Source organism: Oncorhynchus tshawytscha, linkage group LG25 (genome assembly GCF_018296145.1).
Source record: "Oncorhynchus tshawytscha isolate Ot180627B linkage group LG25, Otsh_v2.0, whole genome shotgun sequence".
Classification (NCBI taxonomy): Eukaryota; Metazoa; Chordata; class Actinopteri; order Salmoniformes; family Salmonidae; genus Oncorhynchus; species Oncorhynchus tshawytscha.
This window is the reverse complement of record NC_056453.1, coordinates 28,499,441-28,515,412: the sequence shown is the minus strand read 5'-3', so window position 1 is coordinate 28,515,412 and position 15,972 is coordinate 28,499,441. Positions and strand designations below refer to the sequence as shown.

The window sequence follows — 15,972 nt, the reverse complement described above, 5'->3', positions numbered from 1 at the left end:
ACCCCCCATCCCTGTGCTTCACGGTTGGGATGGTGTTCTTCTGCTTCTGCCTGCTCCCCCTTTTTCCTCCAAACATAACAATGGTCATTATGGCCAAACAGTTCTATTTTTGTTTCATCAGACCAGAGGACATTTCTCCAAAAAGTACGATCTTTGTCCCCATGTGCAATTGCAAACCATAGTCTGGCTTTTTTTATGGAGGTTTTGGAGCAGTGGCTTCTTCCTTGCTGAGCGGCCTTTCAGGTTATGTCAATATAGGACTCGTTTTACTGTGGTTATAGATCCTTTTGTACCTGTTTCCTCCAGCATCTTCACAAGGTGCTCTGGTGTTGTTCTGGGATTGATTTGCACTTTTCGCACAAAAGTATGTTCATCTCTAGAAGACAGAACGCGTCTCCTTCCTGAGCGGTATGACGGCTACGTGGTCCCATGGTGTTTATACTTACGTACTATTGTTTGTACAGATGAACGTGGTACCTTCAGGTGTTTGGAAATTGCTCCCAAGGATGAACCAGACTTGTGGAGGTCTACAATTTTTTTTCTGAGGTCTTGGCTGATTTCTTTTGATTTTCCCATGATGTCAAGCAAGAGGCACTGAGTTTGAAGGTAGGCCTTGAAATACATCCACAGGTGCACCTCCAATTGACTCAAATGATGTCAATTAGTCTATCAGAAGCTTCTAAAGCCATGACATCATTTTCTGGAATTTTCGAAGCTGTTTAAAGGCACAGTCAACTTAGTGTATGTAAACTTCTGACCCACTGGTGTTGTGATACAGTGAATTAGAAGTGAAATAATCTGTCTGTAAACAATTGTTGGAAATTATTTGTGTCATGCAAAAAGTAGATGACCTAACTGACTTGCCATATCTATAGTTTTTTAACAAGACATTTGTGGAGTGGTTGAAAAACTAGTTTTAATGACTCCAACCTAAGTGTATGTAAACTTCCGACTTCAACTGTACCATGATAGGCCTTTGTTTTACACACTGTGGAGAAATGTATAGGCTATAAGCTTGTATACATACATGGTCGGCCTATTTGTAGGCTATTTGTCAACATCCATCCCATGACGGAGATGTAGCCTATCTATTTCCGGCAGGCTTTACGCAAGAAAATAGGATCATAACTGTTTGAGTATAGTGACCATAAAGTGGAAATGTAAAAGTTGATACCGCAGTGCCGTCAAAGCTGCTTCCAGGACTGCGATTAATGGTTGTCCTGTAGCCATAAGCAGGGTTTTACTGTCCATTTACAGCGGCCCATCTCGGTCTCTTGCTCTTACCGGAGTTTAACTCTGAAAGGCAGCGCTCCAACGGAGCCCATTAGATTGTCTCATCGGAAGCTCGGAAACTCTGGGTATCAGTAGTGAAAAATTAACTAGGGAGCCGAGATTCCATTACACTCGCTGCCGACTGAATCCTTGATCTATCACAAATGGAAATCCAGTTCAGTGTTCCAACATCATTTGACTTTCATATGATAAAACATTAATGCGCGAGCTTGTTCGGCGGCTGTCCCCATGGTGCTGAGCATTAACTGAAGCACGAGAAGCTGCAGCGAAACGGGCCAGACGGTAGGCCTAAGCAATTCTACACATATTGCCATAGGGCAGAGAGAAAAATGTGCAGTTTTATAGATAATCTCATGCTATTTTACACATTTTGCCATGAGGCTGCGAGAAAATGATGCTGTTTTGAAGCCAATTTCCTGCAATTCTACACACATTGCCATAGGGCAGAGAGAAAAAAAAATCAGTTTTATAGCTAATCTCATGCTATTATACACATTTTGAATGAGGCTGAGTGAATTTTGCATTTGTAAAGCTGATTTCCAGCAATTCTACACACATTGCCATGGGGCAACTAGGAAAATATGCAGTTTTATAGCTCATCTCATGCCATTAAACACATTTTGCAATGAGGCTGAGAAAATGTTGTATTTTTAAAGCTACTCTGAACAAAAATATGAGCTGAAATAAAAGATCTCCCAAATTTTCCATACGCACAAAAAGCTTATTTCTCGCAAAGTTGGTGCACAAATTTGTTTACATCCCTGTTAGTGAGCATTTCTCCTTTCCCAAGATAATCCATCCACCTGACAGGTGTGGCATATCAAGAAGCTGATTAAACAGCATGATCATTATACTGGTGCACCTTGTACTTTAGTTTATTTAGTAAATATTTTCTTAACTCTTGTTTTTCTTAAAGCTGCATTGTTGTTTAAGGGCTTGCAAGTAAGCATTTCTACTACACCTGTTGTATTCGGCGCATGTGAATTTGATTAGATTTGCTGGTGACAATAAATCCCACAATGCCATAGATGTCTCAAGTTTTGAGGGAGCGTGCAATTGTCATGCTGACTGCAGGAATGTCGACCAGAGCTGTTGCCAGAGAATGAAATGTTAATTTCTTTACCAAAAGCTGCCTCCAACTTAATTTTAGAGAATTTGGCAACCTGCCTCCCAACCGCAGACCACGTGTATGGCGTCGTGTGGGCGAGCGGCTTGCTGATGTTAATGTTGTGAACAGAATGCCCCATGGTGGCGGTAGGGTTATGGTATAGGCAGGCATATGCTATGGACAATGAACGCATTTTATCAATGGCAATTTGAATGCACAAGGATACCGTGCTGAGATCCTGAGGCCCATTGTCGTGCCATTTGTCCACCGCCATCACCTCATGTTTCAGCATGATATGCAGCCCCATGTCGCAAGGATCTGTACACAGTTCCTGGAAGCTGAAAATGTCCCACTTCTTCCATGGCCTACATTCTCACCAGGCATGTCACCAATTGAGCATGTTTGGGATGTTCGGATCGACGTGTACGACAGCGTTTTCCAGTTCCTGACAATATTCAGCAACTTTAGAAAGCCATTGAAGAGGAGTGGGACAACATTCCACAGGCCACAATCAAGAGCCTGATCAACTCTAAGCGAAGGAGATGAATCGCGCTGCATGATCACACCAGATACTGACTGGTTTATGTCCACATCTACGTCTGCACCTTTTTCTTCACATTCTGTCACCAACAGATGCATATCTGTATTCCCAGTCATGTGGAATCCAAAGATTAGGGCCTAATAAATTTATTTCAATTGACTGATTTCCTTAAATAAACTGTAATTCAGTTAAATTGAGATTGAGATGAAGTTTATAATTGAAAGGTGGACTCGGCTAGATGAAGTTGCCAGAAGCAGCACTGCAGCATTCGGGCGAGTTTGAGTGGTAAGGCTAAAGCAACCGACTGTAGATAAAAGTGGAGAAGTGAAGTCAGGGAGGTGCATCTGCAACAGTCGAAAGTCGGACACTAATGTGTTTTTCCTACAGCAAGGCTCAGATCAACATGGCAGTATTGCCATTGTTTATAAAACATGTCTCTAACCCCAATATCACACACTCACAAACTGAAATCATAATATCATATAATGTGTGTACATTGTACAATCACTTAGTGATTGAACCTGTGAAAGAACCTAAAATATCACATTTATTTGTATATATCCACTGTAAAAAAATCCCCGCAAATTGGTTCCTGTTTCAGTCATGTCTTTGTTTAAGTTTGTGTGGGTCAAATAAAAACACCCTCATGATTGGTTGACAGTAGAGCCTCCCACAGTGGCTGCAGGAGGAAGTTGGTGAAGAGCAACTGCACAAACTTGCAGTTGACTGCAGTGAAAACTTCATGACCTTCGATCACATGATTTTGGTAAGTTCATGCAGTTGACATGTAGGCAGAAGTCTGACAATTTTTTTCCCCAGAATGCAACACACTTTCAAATGCGTTATCACCAACTTGACAAAGGTGATGCGCTTGAACACACCCACTGAGATGAGCATGATGCAAGACTTTGCTCTCACAGTCACACTGAGTATCAGCGCATGTGCACGGGTAAGCTTCACGCTGCTACAGCGTGGTAGCTATGGGACCAAAACCGAGTAGAAGTTTAACCTCAATTGACCCATTACTATGGTTTGCTTTTTTCATCTACATCATCTCGCTGAGTCTACCTTTTAACCTAACCTAACCTATGTGACCTGATCCATAACCTTATGCATTACTGCCCCACAGTGGCAAGAAGTGACATCCCCAAATACACAAAAACTATACAACACATAAATGGCTACTTTTTGTCCCTAACACTAAGGGCTGGTTTTCCGGACACAGTTTAAGTGTAGTGCTGGACTAAAAAGCTATTTCAATTGAGATTTTCCGTTGAGCATGGTTTTTATTCCAACACTAGGCTTAATCTGTGTCCAGGAAACCAGTCCTAAAACTAAAACGAGAAAATATAAATTCTAAATAGATTTTTTTTTTTTAATAAAACTTAAACAAAATAAAAACTAGTAAAGGGGATCTGAAAACTAAATGGAACTAATAGAAATAAAAAAACAATATAAAAACACAAAACTATAATAACCTTGGGACCAAGCAGGACAAGATGCCATGCCTTTCCATTTATTTAGATGTGCTATTGACCCTCACCCTCCGGAGTAAAGGCTATCATAAGCCTCACTGCCTGCTTGTTCACTGTAGTCTAAAATACAAAATGTAAACTCATAATCAACTAGATGTGTGCTGACCTCAAATCGGCTTATTCTTCAACGATGACGACATTTGGATAGCCCACGCAGTTATAAATATTTCGATGCCTGTTATCCATCTTGCAACCAACAGTGAGTCAGTATCTTGTAGGCCTATATCACATCTCTGTTATTTTTTACTTCAAGCAAATTCCGGTAGATGGCAGTAACAGCACGTGTAATGGTGGCAGGTTGAACTTGTGTCAATGCACATGGCTTTGTGCAGAAACGCTGTGCTCGGAATCGACACTGTCAGGGGTTGTTTGTGAGCCCGAGCTCAGATCCGTGGGTAATCCATTCTACTGGGCTAAACGGAGGTTAAATTGATAAGGGCAACCAGGCTCGAGTCAATCTCCAACCTTTTGTTAAATGCAGGCTGGGTTTATAGGCTGCTTATGACACTATAGGTGTGCTCCACATATTTACATAAACAAAAATGTATTTTGCTTTATTTGAATAATTCTCAAATGTGCCCTGACAGTCATATTTTAGTTGGAAGTCATTTGGGAAAGGGTGCTGGAGTGAGGATCAGGATTTTGCTTATGTATGGTCCCTTGTATAACAAAGTTATTTTTAGTAACATGAATCTCTCTAAAAACCTGTACTGATTCATTTCAAATTATGAAATCTTGCTGTCAGTCTTTATTTAGCTTCATCCCATTCAGATCATTTATAGGCAGTGATTCTTGGGGGTAATTCGTGTCCTACCTGTTGACCTAGGCTATTTGAACCAAAACACAAAATATTTCTAAATATAGCCTAACTGTAGTTGTATGTTATCAATGCCAACAAATATAATATGATTGGATGTGTTAGGTGAAAACAACAAATACAATGTACACTAATATGTCTATGATAGTCATAGTTGTAGACGAATAGTTCCCAAATGTGTTTGTTTAAAATAATTACAAGGTGTTTCATAAATGTTTTGTGAACGTTTATAAAATACATTTTGAACCATTTGGCCTAAAAAAAAAAAACGTTTTTTAATTTATCCGGGCATATTTATAATAAATAAAAATTGTTTTTTAGAAGCTATATGTAATTATGTTTTTTTAGCTGTTTTTACACGTGGACGTAGGCTACAGACTTGTTGCGTTGTTCCTTCCATTCATTACCATTTCTAAGCCAGTTCAGAAATGGTCAGTAGGTGTCAAATCCCGAGGATAGACGAAGAGAGGATGAAAAGGTGTTTACTGGCTTCAACTGGCGGCCAATCTGTCGCTCGTTATTCGTCCTCGGCTGAGCAGGTTTGGGTGTGTGGCCGAGTCCATCCGGTCCTTTCAATGCTACTGCTAGTGAAGGGACTCGTTTCGCCTAGAACTCTCCCTCTGGTCAAACAATAGAGCCGAACGTTCACTGACAGACCATGGAACAATCGCCAATTCATAAGGGAGATGTCACCAAATCGCCAAATTCCAGCTAACATGACATTCGCGTAAATAGTTTCTTGCTAATAAACCCCTCTCGAATGATGTCTTTGTTGGGAAGTCAAAGATTATTTACAAAATGAGTCAATTTCTAAACGGTTTCATGATTGTTGGGCAGAGTCGCCGTAGGAGGCGCGGGAGACTATTGGTGGCTCGGTGCTGACCTCTCCGGCGCAGCAGGGCTCGGCAAGCAGCGGCGCTAATTGAGCACGCGGAGCCAGAGGACGACTTCAGCTTCCTGTCAGGAGATATGAGATATGAGACCAAACTTCATCAATCTCTCTCTCTTTCTCTGCTCAGTGTACTTCTATATTTTTTACCAATTCACATCCTCCTGACAATATCTATATTAATGAAGTGGACATTTCTTGCTTCTGAAACTAGACTGGGCCTCGTTTCCCAGGTCCTTCGTAGCGATAAGATCATCGTTAAAACCATCTTATGATATAGGCCTATCTTTAGTAGCCGATCTGTTAGTAATCTATCCCAGAGCCTTTGTTAGTAATGTTGCTCTTAAAAACATTCAGCCAAAGTGCATCGTTAGATGTTTTTCGCCCTTCAGCGTCACTTTATTCACTGAAGATCTCCAATAAACATAGAATAAAGATGTTATGCTAGGTATCTGTCTGACCGCTGATAACTTCAGAACTAAGTTCACTACGCATAGGTACAAAGTTATTAAGTATTTGCATATGTTACAAACAAGTTAAAGACAAAACGGCTTCGAATGAAAACCGAGATGATTGCATTAAAAGATACATAGGCTACATGGGCCTAGAGGCCTATATTTAAATTCTATTGAAATCATATTAAGTTTTATTTTGCCACTAGGCTACTGTTTGTAATTTGTGCCTCAATATGTTTCATGATGTGTGACAAGATGTGCGCAATGATGTGCCCAATCTGTGATTTAGTGCATTATTATTGGGTTATCATAATAAACGGGACTCAATATGTGCAGCCATAGGTGGTAATATCTCTCTAGGAGCTGAAACGTCGTCAGTATTGTGGAAGAATTCTAATGTTAAATATTTAAGTGGAGCTTGCTTTTATTTCGATCCCATCTATCAATATCGACACACTAACGACGCACTTTCTCTCTACTTGCTTGTTTGGGAAACGCTCTTAAAAGTGTGCCTCGTAAATAACGATGCATCTGGTACGATCTTGCTAATGCTTAATTTTCATCGCAACTTATTTTACAGGACTACGCCACTATGTCAAAATAATTGGAAATATGGAGTAGTTTTGGGTAGCATTATATCCTTAATATCAATTGAAAGCGGTTATTTCGTTTCAAATAAAAAATGTCTTAAAACGTAGGCCAGATTATCTAAGATTGAATCTGAGGGACATTAAGCAAACTGCTATGAAATAATAATGTGTCTATTTTAAAAATGGTACTAATCAAGAGGCTAATAAGCAAGTCGATAGTAAATGCGGATGTGTAAATGTGTGCAAGATATTTTATCTTTTGGTAAAAGTTTATTCATGTGTTTAGTCATCTTGAAAAAATTGAAATTCTTTAAAGATCAAATAATGAATCATACTAAACTATGAAAATCGTATTGTGCACAGGTTTTCACAAACTAATGTTATAGTCCTATTTCTCTCCATGTGTTTGTGTTTTCTATTTATAGTGCATACAGCAATGCCCTTAGAAATAGAACCATATAAATAGAATGAACTATTTCATTTCTAATCCCATCTACCATGGCATGAGAATAGCTGTTGAAAACACAGGTGCTAGCGGTATTTAAGCTGCTCATGGGTCTGTCTGCCCAGTGTGCAGAAGGCGCGAGATCAGAGATATGCCCAGCACCCCACACCCTCCATTGAGTAGTAGAGAGGTGTGTTTCGGATGAACAAGCTAAAGTTGGGTTGCTTTCATGTTGTGCTTGTTTAAAAGGGGTTATGGAATGGTACTAATCGGCATTAAACCATTTTCCCCTGTGCTGACCAGTTTTAAAACGGTAAGCATCAGAGGAGCTATGATCCCATCTGCCTATGGTTCCAAATTAAAGTTCAAACGGTTGGCTTATACACCACTGATCCTGTATCATAGCTTCTCGTGACCCTTCAATTACTATTTAATAGAATTACAGTTTTAAATCCCAGTAGTTTTAGAGAGGGAAGAATGTTTATCACGGGCCCTGCATGCCATGGAGACTACATCAGACAGGTGCTTTGTGGCATTCTGAGAACAAGTCATAGACTGCTCCCTTTTTAGTTTTGAACTGCATGGAAATTCCCTTCTCTCTCTCTCTCTCTCTCTCTCTTACTAAACACACACGCACACACACATTTTTGTGCAAACCTATAGTCCGCCTTCCTACCTTTTCTCATATGATCCTTTGAAATCCAACATATGCCTGGAATTCCTCAAATAAAAAATGATATATCCACCTGTAGTTTCCAAATTGCAATTGAATAGACAGACCTACACCCTAAATTGTAAAAAGTCAATTAGTTACCACTCTAAAATGCTGTTAGTATGGTGCAGTAGGCCGGTAGCTTTCTCCACCAATAAGAATATAGTCTACTAACTGTTTGTCCGACGTCTTACCTTTTTCAAGGCCTGCTTTTTTAAAACCAAAAGACCCGGTCCTGACAAGAACGCCTGCACTGTGCACTGTGAGGCTGCGCCACTGCTGCACGCGCAGAATCCGGGTCAGAGGGAACTGCCGCTCTTTGAGAGCTGCATGAATACACACGAATAGAAAAGTTGTGTTCAGTTAACCGATGAAATCAGAGAAAAAACGGGGCAGTGCAAGCCTTTCTCACTGCGGACCATGGCCAAATAGTTGTGGGCTGCCTCGCTCGCAAGGTTATGGGAATAGGACAAATGATCCATTATTCTGTTTGTTTGACGCACGCACTATAGACCAGGCACAGATATGGAGTGAAGAAAAAAAACATGCCCGTCCATTGTTGCTGCGCTCGTCTCACATTCTCGTTTACTTTCTGTACGTATTTAGATGTGAGTATCAGAGACGGCGACTACTCCTGGCAAAGTTATTTTGTCTCATGATATATATTCGACTTGACAGATCACGAACAAAACGCTGCACCAGTAATGATCCCTGATGAAACAAAAGACCTCATCTACTTAATAGTTAGAGGTAATATATGTCCTATGTTATATATAGGCCTATAATCTGCAAAATGTCAACCACCTGCAAAATGTACATTTACATTTGTTTTAATACATAAGCTATTTGTTTAAAGTTATTCTTAGTTAAGCTACTACTACAAAGTTTTATTTGCTGATTACATTTAGAAAGAAAACATACAGTTTATTTAACTTCCGTTTAAATTATCTTTACAAATCGTATGGTCCGGCTCCGGCTTTAAGTATCGGAAAATATGCAAATCACTTTCATTGAGGCTCTATCCTAGGCCTACTATGATTGTTATAGCGGACATCTGCGTTATAGTTAATCCCCCATATCCTTTTTATTGATAAAAATGCTCTTCAGTTTCCGATTAATGTAATCTTAATCATGGCTGCGACTTGTCGTCGCCAATAAACTAATGTGGTCTGAGAGGGTCTGCTGCAGTGATACAGATCAGCTATGGTTTCCACTGCCCGGTGCGGGTGATAGGCCCTATCTTTCTCCTGCAGATGGATTTACCAGTTAAAACGGGCTTAAATGCAGATTTACCACAACCACAACTCCCAATGAGTGCACTCTAATCAGTTCATATTTGTTTTTCTGCACCTAGTTTGCATTAGGGCCAAGTTATTTTTTTTAATCGATATTGCACTAGGCTATGTTTAGTGTTTCTTTAGTGGTTGTTTTCCTATTCATCTCACGACGAGAAAAACTATATGAGTAGCCTAGGTTGCCTAGGTAGCCTCAGTGAAAACTGATGTAGCGACTCATGAATAAGACCGAATAAGACCTTGAGAACGTTACATTAAAGGGGTTAAGCCTATGCGTAAAATTCGAATTATGCTCGTTTCTCAATTTTATGAGACCTTGCATTCTTGCCCATCAAGTGGAGACAGCTTCTCAGTAACACACACACACACACAACCCACACACACACACATTTGCACACACTGTACATAGATTTTTCTATTGTTTTCTATTGTGTTATTGACTGTACGTTTGTTAATGTGTTTTGCTTTACCTTGGCCAGGTCGCAGTTGTTAATGAGAACTTGTTCTCAACTGTCCTGCCTGGTTAAATAAAGGTGAGAAGAAAAAAAACACACACAGTTGCCGAGTTAAGTAAGCGAGTAACATTGTTTTGCAAGTGGGTTGGTTATTGGTGAACTTTGCAGTTAGTTTAAGTTGTTGCCATGTGAAAATTCTGGGTTGGGATATTGTCGAAAAAAATACCCGTATTTTTGTCTACGGACATTCCGATGTCAAAGCAATGAGGATCTTGGCCGCGAGATGTATTCCTTTGTCAGCATGTTCGTTTATGCGTTTCACTTTAGGTCAATGTCCTTTAGCTCCTTTGGTTGGACTAAGGGTAATGATCAACACTTTCAAGATATGTTCAATAGATGTTTCCTAGACTTTGTTTTTGGATTGCAGCTCATTAAGATATCCCGAGTGTCAACGACATATGTCAATTCCAATGCCAATAGAATTGATACACTGCATGCATGTACACGCATTCTGTTGTGTGTCTTAAAAGTTAATGATGTTGAACTGTTGAATTGAGCAGTTAGTTATTATTCCACCAACATAGAGTAAAAAGTTGTAGCCTCCCTGAACCCAGAGTAAAACAGTTGTAGCCTCCCTGAACCCAGAGTAAAACAGTTGTAGCCTCCCTGAGCCCAGAGTAAAACAGTTGTAGCCTCCCTGAGCCCAGAGTAAAACATTTGTAGCCTCCGTGAGCACAGAATAAAACAGTTGTAGCCTCCCTGGCCTACTTTTTTCTCCTTTCAAAGGAGACGTCCTGTCCTCACAGTTACATTGAAACTATACCGTTTATTTTTCACAGCTACAAAACATGTTGGTAAGGTTTTAGAGAACGGGAACTCTGTCGAGGAACAATAATAATCTACCATAATAATTATTTTCAGTTCCCTTGTAAGTATAAGGGTTATTACGATTGGTTTTGATTTTAGGATAAATCGCCTGGGGAACGCTTTTCTGTAGGGAATGCTCATCCCTGGGTGAAGAAAGGCTCTTTCACCGAACCACAATGAGAGATTGAGGCAGGGGAGGAGTCCACCATGATTAGTCCATTTAATGGCGCGTTTACTTAATTTCTGTATTCACTGGCAACCATAAACAAAAGAGGAAACTGGACTCTCGTTTAAGAGACTATGACGTTGACATTTACAATAACACATGCATATATTTAGGGGCAAAATACTTTTTTTAACATCGTAGACTACAACCTATGTGTAGTTTCGTAAAAGGACCACAGCATGTGTATCAGAATCATTATGCTTGCATGAGCATAACATAACCACTTCTCAACATAGGCCTAGATGCTCATAAACGCTTGATGGTGGATAATGAACACTCACTTAAAAGAGAGACTTAATGCAGAATATATAAGAAAATGGAATACTGTATTTGATTTAGAAATGTACATTAACATAAACACGCAAGAAATGAACATTGAATAATAAGCGCTTTAGGTGATGCACGGGGAAGTATAGGACTTGAATTGTTGAAGAGTATTCCAATGTTTATATTATATACCTTTGCATAAATGTGACCGATAACACGTTTATATAGCGTCATTATCCCATGTTAGGTAGTCTATCAAAACAAACAAACAAAAGAAACGCCTAGAGCACTTTTTTTACGTTTTGACAAATATTTTATGTATAGGAACACCAAGTCAAGAACAGGGATAGAAAAGAGGATGGAGATGGGAGAGCAATATTATGTACAAGCATATCTACACATATAGGATATTACAGACCGCGGGAGAATGATGGCATTATTTGAGATATACATAATTCAATATAAAATCTTAAAATAAAAATAAAAATCTGATACAGTCATAACGATTGGGTTCCACATTTGACCATGTAGGCCTACCCCACACAGGCAGTGACAGAAGTGTATAGTAAAAAGGTGCTTACGACGTAAATGATTGTCTGATGAACATAAAGTAAAACAGGATTGCATCTTGGCTGAGCGGCATCATCACTTGGACTAAAACAGAGATGAAAAGGCGATAAACACCCTCTGGTAATTCCCTCTTCTCGATTATCCTTGTAGAAATATTGAACAGGGTATGTTCCCCAGATACCAAAAAACATCATGCAGGTAGTGGTGGGGGGTAGGGGAAGGCTTGGTGGGTCCATTGAAAGCGCTTAAAAAAGACGTGCTTTTATATTTTTTTAAATATTTAAATCAATTGGTCCTTTTTTCATCCCGATATTTCATAGTTTTTTTTTTCAGGTCCATATTTCCTGTAAATATTTCTCTTTTTTTATATCATACGTCACACTCGGAGTCACTGGAGGTTACTGAAAGAATGGACGTTCCAGTATCAACTCGCTCTGTCATACTGGAGATGCTGGTAGTAGGACTGGCCGCGGTCGACGGCGATTCCGCCGAGCTGCGTGGAGTGCACCCGGATTCTGAAAGGGACCGCATACCGTTCTGTCCTATTCCCTGGTGCTGAAGCCTGGAGAATGTAAAGAAAGGAAAAATAACATAGCAATTAAACACAGTGTTGCTCCGCAAAATAGCGTTCAGCCTGCTTGTCATTCATTCGCTGACAAGCCTTTAACAAATGCAGCTCTGTAGCCTACACATAATGGGAGTAAGAATTGGCTAAAGCAAAGCAGATACAAATACTAAATGTGGGAGAAATATAACAGTCTATGTTAAAGTAACAGGCGTGTTGTTAGCTACTTAAATCATGGCCAATGTAGTTTGAGAGCTGTATTTTATCGTAGATTTTGTCATACCCAGGCCTATCCAAATTAATGAAAGATTACATTTTTCTGATTTGTTTTGATTTACTAAATGAATTAATCCATGATGTACTCTTTTATCACTGAGAAAATGCAGATGAAGAAATATAGCTGTTTTCACCACCAACTGTTTTTATTCAGTTGGCTTGTTCAGTTCACCAATTTGTAATAAATTATTGCATTGCAAATAAATAATAGGCTACACACTGTGAATCGAAAACATGGCTGCAAAACAGGCCATAATTGTAGAATAATTATTTTGTATTTATGTTTATGTTGATTTATATCAAGAGTGTTATGCATCAATCATTTCCAAACGTCTATAGCCTAATGTATGCGTTTCTTATGTGTAAAAAGCACCACGAATAAAAATGTAAAATTGGTAACTGAACTCATATCAATATAGCAAAACTACCCCATCTTTTTGTCTGTTTTAACATTAGCATTTGGTTGTAGGCCTATCTTAGTCTACAGTGTCATTTTACAGGTGCAACCTTTGAATATATAGGCATATAATATTATTTTTATTAAACAAGTAACCAATAACCTACAGTATTTGATCGTAGGTGTTTTGTTTCCTGTTTGGAATCCATATCTATACCACCCCTGCAGTGTATGTGATGTTTCCAGACAAAACGTTCACTTGTTGAAGATAACAACACTCTCTTTGGGATACAAGATGATAATCGAAAACGTGCACTGTTGTAGTATCATCATAATATGCTGTATTCAATGTTTAACAGACTTCACCAATAATTATTTGCGTTATTGTCTGGAATATAGGACAAATTCAAATGTACATTGTTGATGATTTTCTTTGTGTGTATTTCCTGTTTTGTTATCTAACGCATACCTTGGTGTTTTCAGTTTGCTTATCAGGGATACTGGCATACCAGCGTAGCCTGAAGCCTACAAGCTTAGCTTTACGCACGAAAATGTTTTACGCAGTATACTATTTTGGGGATTATTTTGGAAAACAATAATAGTTATATTTTTCGGTAGGCAATGATTGCATAGGCCTATGAGATCAAAAAGTAAAATGTCGCCGTGCTCCCTCCCCACCCCTAACTATACACCCAACTTGCTCATTTGTAACCCCTCTATAACCTTGTGTATTACTACGATGAAGTTGAACATTTACATGGTATATTTGCATTTCGATTAAAGAAATTATTGTAGCCTATTTGGTGCTATGTAGCATATGCTATGACAAATGAACAGCGCACTGACCTGTTTTTTGCTGCGGCGGCTCTGTCTCGTTGCCTCCGGTTTTTAAACCAATTTCCGACCTGTGTAGGAGTGAGTCCAGTGGCTTGAGCCAGTTCCCTTTTCTTGCTGGGGTTTGGATATGGGTCCTGAAGATACCACTCCCTTAACAGACCACGCGTCCTCTCTTTGAAACAGTGCGTCTTCTGCTCGCCGTCCCAGATGGTCCTGGGCAGGGGGAACTTCTTCCGTACCCTGTACTTGTCAACCGGTCCTAAGGGGCGACCGCGCAGCTTTTCGGCCTCCTGGTAGTGTGCCTCCAGCCACATGGCCTGCAGTTTGCCGTGGGAATCCTTGGTAAACTTGTGGTTCTCCAAGATGTGGTACAGGTCTCGGAAATTCCCCGTGTGGAAAGCAACCACTGCGCGAGCTCGCAGGATCGACTCATGCTTGTTGATCTGTTCGCATGCTCCGGGTGCCACCGGCAGGGACCACAGGAATCGTCCCAGCCGTTCAATGTCTCCGGTTTCCTCCAGCGTCTCGCAGACGCTCGCCACTTGCTCCGGAGAGAAGTTGAGGGTCGGTAGCGCAAACATTGACAAGTCTTCTGGAGACCTGGTGCTGGGAGTGCTGCTCGCCAAGAGCACAGGGCGCTCAGCGAAGTTTGGCAGGAAGAAATGGGAGGGATAAAGCTCTAAAGGGGATCTGAAAACCATGGAATGACCTGAGAGAGAAAGAAAATTATCAAGAAAAAGAACGACGAGTAAAGATTGTATGATTCAATAGCTATCGCCTATAATGACACCAGCCTCATAATATCTCCCCCTAAATCCACCGTGAGTGTAGCATTGAAACATTTTGTTTCGCTTTTCTATTGGTCTTCTTGGTGTCGTTGTGAGGTTGTCATGGCAGCCCTGCCAATCACTGTCAAGCGTGCCAATCATTAGCCACTACGTAGACTAGGGCTTTCACCACTTCTGTTGCAAGCACAGGGGGTTATCACAAACTCCAATCTCAACACCACCCTCCCACTGCACGGCTCTCGTGAAGTAGAAGCCAACGCTCGCCTATTTGTTGAATGGAATGAGCAATTAGTGGGTGGAATATTATTGCGATCTTAACGAGGCTCGTTAAAGCTAAAGAAGATATGTAGGGTAGAGATGCTTGGTGGGGGGGGACACACACCGGAATACACCTTTGAAAAAATGTGCTTATAACAGAGTCAATTATTTTCGGGTAGGGTTTTCTCACAATAGGCTAGGCTATATTGCGCAACATATGAAAAAAAAAATATATATCTTAAACCAATGAAACATAGTATTGGCAATTTGTTACCGTTTGATGTGTCTGTCTGACTTTTACTTCCGGAGATGAATCGGGAAATGCTATATGTCAATATTTTCGTGACAGGGTCTGGGCACTAGCTTTGCTCAAGAGACCAGCAGACCGGGGCTGGTGTGGGTGTAATGAGCAGTGGCTCACCCTCTAGTCGAGTTTGGCCTCGGCTGGTATTACGCAGCGGTGCAACCCTGGCCCACTGCCCAGCGCGGGTGTTTCCAAACATTGTTTTCATGTCAAATGAATATCGATGGGGTGCATTGTAATAATTAAATGCTGATCAACCGGACCATTTCAATTAAGAACGTTTTTCCAATGTTATTTTCTTTGATGCAGCTCTTTCGCTATAGGCCTAGTAGTTTTGACGACCATGTATCAGTTTATATCATTATGGTGAGAATAATTAGTCTGCCACAATATAGCCTACAGAAAAGTAGGCATATAACCTGTTTTCATTTTCACAAACGATAAGCATGATCAATATCCACATTTGTCTCGGGATTCGGCTT

The 15,972-nt window shown here is 40.2% G+C and overlaps 1 protein-coding gene across 1 annotated transcript; it reads right to left on the bottom strand.

The window, feature by feature from the left end:
* Positions 1–11,198: 11,198 nt before the first annotated feature.
* Positions 11,199–14,994, bottom strand: LOC112224577 (homeobox protein SIX3). Its single transcript, XM_024388210.2, has 2 exons — positions 14,150–14,994; positions 11,199–12,627 (listed from the first exon to the last, which is right to left on the bottom strand). Exons 1-2 carry the CDS (start codon positions 14,839–14,841, stop codon positions 12,435–12,437), a joined length of 885 nt encoding a protein of 294 aa, XP_024243978.1. The 5' UTR covers positions 14,842–14,994; the 3' UTR covers positions 11,199–12,434.
* Between the last annotated feature and the right edge of the window lie 978 nt (positions 14,995–15,972).